At 44.0% G+C, this 12,256-nt stretch overlaps 1 protein-coding gene across 11 annotated transcripts in view; it reads right to left on the reverse strand.

Moving 5' to 3' along the window:
• Positions 1-4,583: 4,583 nt before the first annotated feature.
• Dlgap1 (DLG associated protein 1) overlaps positions 4,584-12,256 on the reverse strand; it is a 791,676-nt gene continuing 784,003 nt past the window's right edge. For all 11 annotated transcript variants that reach the window (XM_026789510.1, XM_026789514.1, XM_026789512.1 and 8 more), the window contains 2 exons: positions 8,322-8,474; positions 4,584-5,622 (listed from right to left, as the gene is read on the reverse strand). In XM_026789510.1, the coding sequence (XP_026645311.1) occupies positions 5,410-5,622; positions 8,322-8,474 (366 nt within the window). In that variant the 3' untranslated portion in view covers positions 4,584-5,409. The remainder of the gene's footprint in view (positions 5,623-8,321; positions 8,475-12,256) is intronic.

Here is a 12,256-nt window from a genome sequence, read left to right on the forward strand (position 1 = left end):
GGGGTAGGCAGTGCTGACTGTAAACCTTGCAAGCCTGGCTATGCTGGGATGTTCCCTGTAGGGCATCGGCATCTGAAGCATTCAAGGTGTCAGGATTGGAGACTACAGAAAACAGGTGCTGTCAGTTGTAACCTCCTTGTAGAGTCATTGGGAAGAATGCATTTCCCCTGGGTATCAGAGGGCACAGGTGTCTGTCTGCTTCCTCTTCCAAGGTGAAAACCTTTTGGTTAAGAATCTCTTCACTGAGATCTCAGAAGAAACTGCCTGGTTACACTGGCTTACCCATCAGGTTTTCAGGTGGAGCTAACATCTACTTGTCCAAAACAGGGCCAGAGAGGATCAGTCTCCATCGGTGTCATGGAGAATGTTCTGTGTAACGGACAGCAACATTCAGCCTGTGACGGGGCAGACCTTGGTTTTTGCCATTTATGAAACTGCTTCCTGCTTCCTGCCTTGTGTAAGTTCAGGCTTGTGTTCCTTTGTTTAGAAGACATATGGAAATAATCCCCTAACCAAGGCACAGGGTGCCATCTGGGGCTCCGCATTCTTGGGATTCACACAGGGAAGAAGGGTGTACCTGGGGTAGCCCTGCCCTCTCGCTCTGCTTCATGGGAGACGTGAGTGACTTAAGGGGAATTTAAAACCTATTTCGTAAACTTAAAAATTAGTTAGAAGCAAAGGAGGGATTTCAGACAGGGTCATTAGTTTCTGTTTGCAAAAGGAATTGATTGGGTCTTGGTTTCGCAGTTGAAAGTCAAACAGCAATTGAACAAACAAAAGGAAAACCAGCACCTTTGGTTCCCAGCAGCACTTACTGAGCGAACATACTGACACTGTGATTTTAATAACGTCATTTATTTAAACCAAAATCAGTGTAAGATTTCAAAGAGTGGGTTTCAAAGATTTAAAAAAAAGTAATGTTCTCAGCAAACTTTTTTTTTCAATTTCTTTAAAAAAAAAAAAAACAACTAAATTATATTTTCCAGGAAAGGGGGTTTAGACTCTAACATGGAAACTGTTCACTTAATAACTCCTCCACCTCCTTTTCACCTCCTCCTCATCTCTTTCTTCCTTCTCCCTCTCATCCTCCTCCTCTTCCTCCACTTCCACTTTCTTTTCCTTCATTTTTCTAGGCAGGGTCTCTCCATGTAGCCCAGACTAGACTTGAATTCTTGATCCTCCTGCCTTAGCTGGAGTTCGTTAGCTTTAGATTCTTACATTCAAAAGCGAACTCAGTTTGGGGATTGATTGAAATGCTCTAGAGCCTGGATAAGATAAAACTGAGCGGCGAAAAGGCAAGAAATGTACTGAGATTAGATGAGCAGCGTGCGCGTGTCCAGTCACGAGGTCTTCGTGGCCCTCAGGGATTCGGTAAGGTGACCATTTTGCTTCTCAGGTTCAACACATACCGTGTTATTTGGGGACTGGCACAGATCCTGCTTATGAACAAAGTCAGAAAAGACGCCTGTCTGTCGCCTCATTTCCAACTCTGTTGCATGTAGGTGAAGGGGTTTTGCCAAGAACGTGGTGGAAGCTAGGAAGGAGGCACTGAGAACACAGCAGCCAGACTCTTTCAGACCACTGATGAGCACAAGTCCACTTTGGAAGCATAAAACCCAGATGAAAACGGCAAATAATTAGCCAACGTGAACTAGGGAAAGAAGCAGAGGTGGTATTGGAGACACTGGACACAGGCCTGCATTTGAGAGCCCAACCCATCCTTTAGTAATTGTGCTGCCGTGTCTAGTAAGTAAACTGTGAGCAAAAATGTCTTTCCTCTGCTTTTTCTCTCCCCTCTCATCGGAGATGAGATCCAGGGCCTCACACATGCTAAACACACCCGGTCACTGACATCCACAGTTATGATTACTGTGAGGGTGGGATACAAACAACAGAGTCCAACTGTGTGGGAAACACAACGCGGGGGGGGGGGCGGGGGCATGTATGCAAAGAAACCAAAGTGGTTACAATAGATACGTGTGAGGGGCTCAGAGCATCACTCAGAATCTGTACCTGTCAGCATAACGCAGTGGCAGGGGCACCTGAGTCAAGACGCCAAGCATCTGTGGTTATGGGGACAGAAGACTTCAGTTCTGAAATCCTGTGTGGCAGGGGAGGGAGCCCGGTGTGTCATCACAAGGACATGAGAAAGACGACGTGCCTCTTAGTCGCCAAGCTGCCCGCTTCCAAAGAAGCCCCAAGCAAAACACAAAAAACACGCAAGCCGGCCGGGCGGTGGTGGCGCACAACTTTAATCCCAGCACTCGGGAGGCAGAGGCAGACGGATCTCTGAGATTCGAGGCCAGCCTGGTCTACAAGAGCTAGTTCCAGGACAGGAACCAAAAAGCTATGGAGAAACCCTGTCTCGAAAAATTAAAAAAAAAAAAAAAAACCCACACAAGCCTGAAAGCGGTGCATTGATTATTTTATTAATTCCTTCTTTTTACATTATGGGAAACATTCATGTATTTACAGATTGTTGGTTGTTTTTTTTTTTTTTTGACCACACACAATCTAGGTAAATAAGCCTATGAAATTCCAATTCAGAAAGCCATAAAAATCTTCCCCACCCCTCCATCTGAAGGCTTTCAAATGAATCTTTTTTTTTCCCCAAACCAAAATAATTTTTAAAAATTACATTAGGGAATTCAGATATGCTAATGATTTACATCCAGTTATTTAAAATATGCTTCTAGACATGTTCTTAAAAAAGAAACGGTAAATTCACAAGGATAAGGCTTAAATGAAAGCATACTGCACAGGAAAACATTAAGGGGACATCTATAAATAACAGAAATATATTACAAATAAATTAGCTCTATTTACCATTTCAAATATTAAAAATCTTTAATCCATTTCTTCATCTCTCTTTACAAAAAGGTTATGTGAATTGTATGGAAACATCTGCAAAAAATATAATAAATACTTAATTTATTTGAACGTATTTTTTTTGTTTTGTTTTTGATGAGGGAGAAAATTTTCTTTTGTAATCCCCCCCCGCCCCAAGAAAATGCCCAACACCTTTATACCAAAGTTAAACAAAATAAGTAATTTTTCAGGGTACATCCGCTGTTCATTATGAACTAAAAAACATCTCTACAAATTACATCAAAAAGAATAATGCAACAGAGGTGATGCTCACAAGATGTCAGTTTCCGGGTCCAGTGGATAACAAGCTGTATTGTGTGGGGGTCAGGTCCTAACGTCAATAATAATTAGCTTTTTTTTTTTTTTTTTATAAAGTGTTTGTACAGATTAAACTGTGTTTTTCAGGAAGGCAAAGGTTGTGATGCCCTGCAGGCGTTCAGCTAAAAGATTTAAAATTCTTACCAAAAATAGCTTATGAATATACAAATGCCACTCACTTAGACAAGATAACCAGGCCTTCTCTCGTCCCTCTTTAAAACAGCCTGGGCCAAATCAGTTTCCAAAGAAAACTCTACCTCAGGGCAGGGAGCTGTAGTCCTGACAGTGGGTCTAGAATGGCTGCTTCCGGTGAATTCCAGTCTTTCTCGGGTGAGTGTGACCACGGGCTACCCAAGGGGACAGTTGGCCTTACTCCTGCATACTTCCCACGGTATGTAAAGAGAAAGTGTCTTTTTTTGAAACCAGCAAATTCTTGAAGCCTACGGATCTCTGCTCCAGTTGAGAAAGCACTGACTTTGTCTGCCATAGTTAAAAGTTGTTCTGTTGTTGTTTTTGTTAATAAGTTAGTAGCCCTTTTCTTGTAAACCACAGCAGGGAGCGAACATTTGTGCCCTGTTAGTAAAGGCAGCTCAGAGCACCAAGGGCTCTGAGAGGTAGCAAATCCTCTAGTGGTTTTAGAGTGTGTCTGAAAATAGTGCTTGCCAGACCCATCGCTTCTCTGAAGTTTGTAAAGAAAATTAAATTAGCACCTGGCTATGAGAGTGTATGTTTTTAAGCGTCTCTGGTGCAAGCGTTTTGTTTGTTTGTTTAAGACTTCCATTTTTCAGTGGCAAAATTTCTAATTCTTTAGGTTGCAAGCTTGACATAGTATGTGGCTGACCCTTTCAGATCGCCACATTCTGAATGTTTAAACGGCTACAAGGGCGTTTGAAGACTTCAGCAGGAGGCCAGTGCTCACAGCCATCCACCACGACTAACCTGCAAGCCAAGAGAAAGTCTGGAATCCAACCCAAAGCACGGATTTCTATCAGCGTTCACGACTTCCCTTTCTCCTTACAGCTCTTGGTCCCTGCGCATCGAAAGACTTCTCTCTACCTAGAACTTCGGGATCATGATGGCAGCTCCTTGGAATGAGGCGGCATGGCAACTGGGGTAGACAACCTTTTTAAGTTTATTCCTTTGCTAGAGGAGAAAACCCTGCGCTGGGAACACGTGAACCCTCTACGGGAGCGAGGGGAGAGCCCTGAAATATGACGTGCTGGGCTAAACTAGACAGATATGTAGCCTTCGAAGGGGTGGCAGGGAACCGGAACTCTTCTCTGGAAATGACCTGGCCGTCTTTCGGAAGCAGAAGTGTTCTTACGTGTGTGTGAAATCTTAAGTGAGCCCACGCGAATGGACACTAAACTACCTGAACCAACTCTTTCTCCCCCTCCCGCCCCCCCATTTAAAAACAACGGCCATGACATTATAATACACAGAGTACAAGAAAAGTTAACAAAACATTTCAGGTCTAAATTTTCTTAATAATAAGAGAAATAAACAGATTCCTTATATAGGATCTTAAACCTTCCTTTGCCTTAACTTTCTTCATTTTATTGCCTTTCAGAATAGATGAATTTCCCTGAAAGATCGAATTTACAATCTTCTGCTGATTGAAACATCTGAAGCGGTTTGAATGAAGTACCAGAGAGGCAGTTTGTACAGCTGCGAAGGTACACACTTTGCCCTTCTCCAACACCCAGGCCCCCAACCCCAGGTCAGCTTTGGTCCCTCTCTCTTGGTCACCATGGATTCCGACAAGACGGTGTGATTTCTGATATAAGAAATAAAGCGATCTGCCTGCTTGTAAAAATAACTGTTTGGGGGCAAATAAAGGGACGCGAGCCCTCGTTTCTTTCACGTGGAAGACGGTTAAGTCTCAGAGGATACCGGGTTTCTGAAATACCCTATGGATTTATATTGCTGAGTTCTAGGGACACACTAGCTTGAAAGAACTGAGGAAGGTGAGTGACCTACAAGGTGTCTTTTCTACACAGGTGGGTTTGCTTGTTCCAGAAAAGAAAGGGTTTGGATGTCTGCATGAGGCTTCAGGACAGGGGAGCAAAGCTCGGTGGAGAAGATGGGCCAAGCGGTCCAGGAAGGGGGCGGCTCCTGCGAGGTGGACAGCTACGCCAGGAAGGTGGCGGTCACTGAGCTCAGAGACGGAGGGGAACGGGGAGGCGGCCGAGGGCAGGGCGGCGGGACGGTCCTCTGCGGCGCTCAGAGCCGGGTCTGCGCCTCGGGGATGTAGATCTCGATGCTCTCTGCGCTCTCGGTGGCCGAGTTCTGGCGGACCGATGCGGCACGCTTGGCAGCCATCAGGCGCTTGCGGGCCTCCTGGCGCTGCGAGCTCTCCAGCGAGCGCTCCCGGATCAGCGGCGCGGGGCCCTTCGCCGCCGGCTTCTTTGGCACTGGAGGAGGGGCCCTTCGCTCCTGATCAAAGCAGAAGGTTCAGGACATTACACAGCTTCTCAGGACAAGCTTGGGAAAGACTGGGATAGGTCAGTAGTTCGAAAACACATTTCTTTTTTCTTTTTTTTTAAACCTAAGGACGGTTAGTTCTGATCTGCACACTGTATATATGATTTCTCTTCATTGCTCTGGCTTGGATATTCAAAAGATGCGGGAAAACAAAACAAAACAACAACAACAATAACAACACATAATCTCTTACACTTAAGGTCGAGGGGAAAACTGCATTGCAGAACTAGGCCTTTCAAGGCAGGGTGTGGGCATTTAAAATGCAGCCTTGCAAGGGGCTCCGTGCACCTCACAGTGAGGGTGGCTCTGTCTGCAACCCCCAGACTATTCCTGGGGCTAGCAGTGGGTCAGGAGATCTCAACAGCTACAGAATGAATTAGAACTCTAAGCTGTATCTTTATGAGGAGAGCTTGGTTTGAGAAAAAGCCCCCGCTACTCCCTCTCTCTCTCCCTGGCCTTCTCCCTCCGCCTCCCCAGCCTTCCCTTCCATCCCTTCCTATTATAAGATAGTGTTTTTAGGCTTCAATGGTGCCATCGGGAGTTACACCCTTTTTGCACAACACACAGCCATAGATCGTACAGAATCACCCGGGTGGGGGTGAACAACTGGTATTTCCTACTCTGGGGAGGATTTTTCCAGGACAGCGGTCCCTATGGGTTTCAGCATGCTTGTGGTAGCCCAGAAGACAATCCCAACTTGTTATCAAAGTTGAACACAGGGCTGGAAAAGGCCATGTCTCTTATCAGCAAACTCTGAAATGGTATTAGATCTTTTCTAATCTACTGCAAAATCCAGCCACTCATGCCTTCATGATAATCGTACAAGGGGAAGGAAAGGCATCTAAACCACAAAGGGTGCTTTTAGGAGAGAGATGTTGACCTTTTGGGCTCTGCAACAGTCCACAGCAACCCCACATTTCCACTTAAATAAAACACCCTGCATCCTTATGAAATCAAACGTGAAGTTTATCATGAAGGTACCGAGTATCTGACTTAACACTGATGCTCAGTACAGCGGGTCCTCCTTGCTTGCCAGGGAGAAATGCAGAGCTCAGTATCATCACACTGGGCTTTGGCCAGTGCTTGTTTAAAGTGGACTGTGTTGCTAACGGACAAAAAGGGAGAAGACAGAGTGCAGTCTCCCACCACCTCTGTCTCTTCATCTTTTGTTTCCCTGTCAGGTTCATGAGATGATGAAGGCAAAATGCATTGTTAAAAACTTTAAAAAAAATAATTAAGCTAATAATTTATTATTAGGTTACATACCAATAAATCACATGTAACGATTTCTTTGCATCACTTCTTCGGGACATTTGTAATCTTCCTTGTGGGATAACTGGTGGATATTTTTAAAAGTATGAATATTGGAAGCTTTTTAGTCATTTTTCTTTCTTTGCACACTTTATTTTTTTTCAAAACAATAATATTAAAGAATCAGTAGGTGAGAAGTTAGATGGAGCATTCCTAAATTCCAGCGTGTGTACAGGTGTGTATTCTTTTAAGACCAGTTTGTCAGCAGACAGTTTTACACATAAAGAAAACTAGATGAAGCACAACGTTTGGCTTCTCAAAGCAGAGGCCACACACACATCGATAGTACTTCAAGCTTGGTTCTAATCCCCCCAGTTGGATGGCCATAGAACTAGAGATGGTAGATAGTGGTGACAACATTGCCCTCCTTTGGGACTGGGTTTGTCCTGGGTGCCCACTGACCCCATACACCTGGAGATGATGGGCAGCAGTGGATTACTGTTAGTTCTTGATGGGTCAGGAGACCCCAAAGGGCAGGGCTCTCACTGCTCCGAGCAAATAACCAGCCTTCATTTTCAGGGGTATCTCTTGGAACTATTTGACCTCGGTTCATAGAAGAACAAAAGTTATTTAAAAAAAAAAAAAAAAAGACAAACCTCATACAGAACAGATCAGCCTGGAACGGCAGACATGAGATACTTATAGAAGCCTGGTAGAACCACAGTAATCAAATATGAAATTATTATTGATTAATTAAAATAATTTAAGCCTTTATTTCTAAACTGTTGCATGAAGATTCCCAGGGAACAATACTGCCCCAGGCAAATCAATCAAAGTTAGGAAAAAAATCCCAACACTTAAGATGACGACCAGTCTCACAAGGAGCATTTAGACTGGGCAGCCAGCGCCGTCTTCGTTACTGTGCTTGTGAGACACTGTCAGCCAGTTACTGCTCAGAAACATGTCCTGAGCGTGGAACTGAACTCTAGGGAACCATACACTGAAGAGGTCACTGGTTTTGGTTTAGAAAGCAAAACTGGAGGCGGTTCCTTCCAGCGTCTAAGGGGGTTTAACTTAAAGTTTAATTAATGAGAGAAGACAAAGAAAAAAGAAAGAGAAAAAGAAAGAAAGAAGGACAGGAAGAAGGAAAAAGAGAAAGAAAAGCCACATCCCACTTTCCAATTCACAAAGACAGGTTTTTCTTCAAAAGTATGCCTGAAACATATTACAGAGAATATCCCAAGTGGTTAGTATGTAAACATTGCCATTCCAATGACATGGACACGATGCCAGCTCCATTTCACATGGTGAACAGAAGGGCTGAGTGCAGAAGCCTATTTAGACTGTCCAGGGTTTGTGCAGCTTTTTAAATGGACCATACAAAATCTACATTGTTCTACCTTCTTGTCAAGAGGATCCATCTGTTTCCAATTATTGGCCTTTAACTGATGAAGTTCGTCAAATTTCATACTAATATTTTCTATGGACAACTGCAGCATGTCCCAAAACCCCGCCAAATCCTGGGAAGTGGGTCTTGGATGCGCATTGGGATTCTGTGCAAAAGAGAGAAAAATATTGATGATTTAGAGGCAGTGGGACGGCAAACAGGGGCCAAAAAACGCATTTTCAAACATTTCAAAGAACCCAAGGAGGCCGAGTTCCTTTTGGCTTTCAGATAAGAGATAACAGTGAGGCTACGGATGGTGATTTTCTACAGCCCCCATCCCAGGCCCTGATTTTCAAATGTCAAGGCTGTAAAATTCCTTGTCCTTACAACAGCATGGTTGTTTCAGTCTGATAAGTGGGGGAGAGTCTAAACATTTGAAACAAAACATCCCAGAATGCGTTATCTCTTCCTCGATACATTTTTAAACAATAGATTCAAATAAAAATACTACCTTGAAAATAAAACCATGTATGATTTCATGCCACACAGTTTATCCGGAGAACAGACGAGAATTCTAGAGTGAGATTAGTTTTAGCACTCATGTTGGGTAAAATATTAGGTACAGAATGAATAAGCAACAAGGAATTTTTTAAGTACTTGGTTCTCGAGGCTTCTCTGGTGCCCAGAATTCAGATATTCAAATTGAATATTTGAAGCAAATGGTCAACCGTTGTTGGGAGCAGTGAGACCCCAGATCCTGAATTTCTTGTAATCCCCTGATCTGAGTGCCTACAGCTGCTCTGAGCACGAGACCCTCAGGAGTTCCTGATGGCAGGAGAGTGGTTTCTGGTGGGTTTGGCTGGGGCGTGGCTCTCTCTATATAATCTGCCCCTGAACACAATAAAGGGGGTATTCTTGGGGAATTCAAGGATGACCCATGTTGCTGTCTCTCTGTCTGTGTATGTCTGTGTATTTTAACCTCCAGCCCCCTTGCCTGAAGCTCGCGAACTGGGTGCCAGCGCACAGAGCGCAGACATGGGGGCGCGGTGTGCGGCAAACCGTGGATATCCACAGGTACTCCTTGAAATAGATATGTATCAGTAATTGAGACGTTACTGGTATATATAATAAAGAGTCATTTTATCACATGACACATTGGAAGTTAGCTAGTTTTAAATATAGCAAATGTCAGAAAACTTTATCTTTACACATACATATGCATGCTGATAATAATTCCCTTTTCAGGATCGCAAATATCCTTCAGTGTTTAAGAACTGACCTTTTGCCAGCCAGTAGTGGTGACTGCCTTTAAGCCCAGCACTTACGAGGCAGAGGCAGGTGGATCTTTGAGTAACAAGGCCAGCCTGGTCTATAGAATGAGTTCCAGGAGAGCCAGGACTAAACAGATGAACACTGTCTTGAAAAACCAAACCACTACCAACAAAAAGTTTTTTTATAAAGAATCATTCAAAATTTTTATTGTTGTCATTAGGGCATAGCGACACACCCCTTTAATCCCAGCACTTGGGAGGCAGAGGCAGGTGGATCTCTGGGAGTTCGAGACCAGCCTGGTCCACACAGTGAGTTCCAGGATACCCAGAGCTAGAGAGTGAGACCCAGTCTGGAAAAAAAACTCAAAAAACAAAAACTAACAAACCAACAAAAATTATTATCAAGAATACATGCATACATGCGTGTGTGTGTCTGTGTGTGTGGTGTGTATGCTACAACAAGCATGTGGAGGTCCGAGGATCACACACACACACACACACACACACACACACACACACACACACACACGCGCGCGCGCGCGCGTGTGGAGGTCCGAGGACAACTTTATTGAGTTGGTTCTCTCTTTCCACCTTTGTGTGGGTCTCAGGGATTTAACTCCGGTCATCAGGCTTGAGAAGCCAGCTCCACTGAAGCCAGCTGAGAGCTGACTTCTGTTAGTTTGCTTGAGAGTGTTCTGTGTGATTTGTGCTGGCCTGGAAAGCTCCACCTTTCTCTCAGCCTCCTCAGTGGAAAGACCTGGCTCGGGAGTTGACTTTCTTTGTCCCTGTAAGCTGTAATCACTGTCATTGCCTAACACCCTTTGCAAAAGCAGCTGAAGGCTTCCCAGTCAGACAGCAGGAGTTGCCCTCCCGTCCACGTGGCAGGGCTTCTGGCCGGTGTCGTTTCTCCTTATTTCTTAGTAGTAGAAACAACTGTGCTGGGCGGTGGTGGCGCACGCCTTTAATCCCAGCACTCGGGAGGCAGAGGCAGGAGGATCTCAGTGAGTTCGAGGCCAGCCTGGTCTACAGAGCTAGTTTGAGGACAGCTAGGACTGTTACACACAGAGACCTTGTCTTAAAAAACCAAAACCAAAACCAACTGTAAACCCCCATGTCCTATGATAACTAAGGCCAGCTTGGACATTTAAAATTAACCTCACGAAAACGGTACCATCAGAAGTTCAGAAAGTGTCAAGGTTGTTGTTTAACAAGGTTGGAAACAGCATTTACATCAGAGGATGAGCAAGAGTGATGGCAAATAAGGACGCCGATGTGCACACGGTTCTGAAACAACGCACGGCCGTTCTTTGGAATGAATAAATTATGGAGTTTTTAGGTGCTTGGCAATATTATAATCTATCCCAGGGACGAGAGTGAGTGTGGCTTAGAGGTACATGCTTAAGACCCTGGGCTCAGTCTTCAGCACCTAAGCCAGAACAAAGCAAAATAAAATAAATACAACAACTTAGTCTACCACTAAGTAAGCTGGAGCAAGAACTCCCAAGTTTGAGGCTTACACTGCAAGCAACAAAAGACCAAAAGGGCTAGACAAACAACCCCTCAACATACAGAACGGATAAGCAGACTGAGAAAGCTCATCTCACTACTTCATGGTTTCACAATTAGTCAGCGTTATCCACAATGCGAAACTAAACAGTTAATATTTTGGAATGCAGTGACATTTTCTGGGTCATGAGTTTTTACTATTGTATTGTTTTAGCACCAATACAGGTTGAGCTTCTTATCTGGCACCCTTGGGACCAGATGTCGAGATGCTAGAGTTCATAGGATTTGGATGTTTTCCTGTCCACAGTGAGATATTTTGGAGACAGAATACAAGTCTTAATGTCAAATGCATGTATATGTCATGTACACCTGTACACACAGTCTGAAGGTTGTTATATATATTTTTAATGTACCTGTATTGACTGTGACATGTTATATGAGGTCAGATGTATACAGTATCAATGCCTTGGTGTCCCCAAAGTTTTAGATTTTACAGAATTTCTGATTTTAGATTTCTTGGGTTTGGGCATAGTCAACCTCCAGTTCAGTAGCTTCTAGAGTACTTAGAAGTGTTTAAATCAGTATCGTGGGCAACTCGGTCTTCCCCCCAAAGGAATCTCTTTGCCCCGTGTTGTCAAACAGACAAATGAGAAAAGAGAGCGTGTAAGCGCTAGCCACTTTCTAACTCAGCAGTCATGAGTCATGTGACAGGGTAGTTGAGTCTAGACAGACCATCTCTGAGATCTTCTTTAAGGCCTCCTGGCCTTTAGTTCTCTGCCAGGCTTGCAAAGGCTATTGCTGTCACTGCTGCTGTTATGGAAGAGAGTTCCCTTCCTTCGTGTTTGTATGTCACCTGTCTCAGGGTGTCAAATCCACATTTTGTCATACCCTCAACCTCTGGCCTTTGGGTTAGAGCAAAACTGATCAGGAGACACCGAAGGCTGTTTTCGAGAGAGAAATCTTTGTTTGGAAAGTACTTAGGAAACATCAATTGCTCCAAATTTTACTAAGAATAAGAAAAACAAAAGCAACATACAAACATGGAAAGTTTTCAACATAAAAAAAAATCAGGAAATGGAGTTATAACTTAATTCTGTCCCTAGGATTATTTAAGTGGGTCTCGGTCTCTCTCTCTCTCTCTCTCTCTCTCTCTCTCTCTCTCTCTCTCTCT

The sequence above is a fragment of the Microtus ochrogaster genome, unplaced genomic scaffold (genome assembly GCF_000317375.1).
Source record: "Microtus ochrogaster isolate Prairie Vole_2 unplaced genomic scaffold, MicOch1.0 UNK20, whole genome shotgun sequence".
Classification (NCBI taxonomy): Eukaryota; Metazoa; Chordata; class Mammalia; order Rodentia; family Cricetidae; genus Microtus; species Microtus ochrogaster.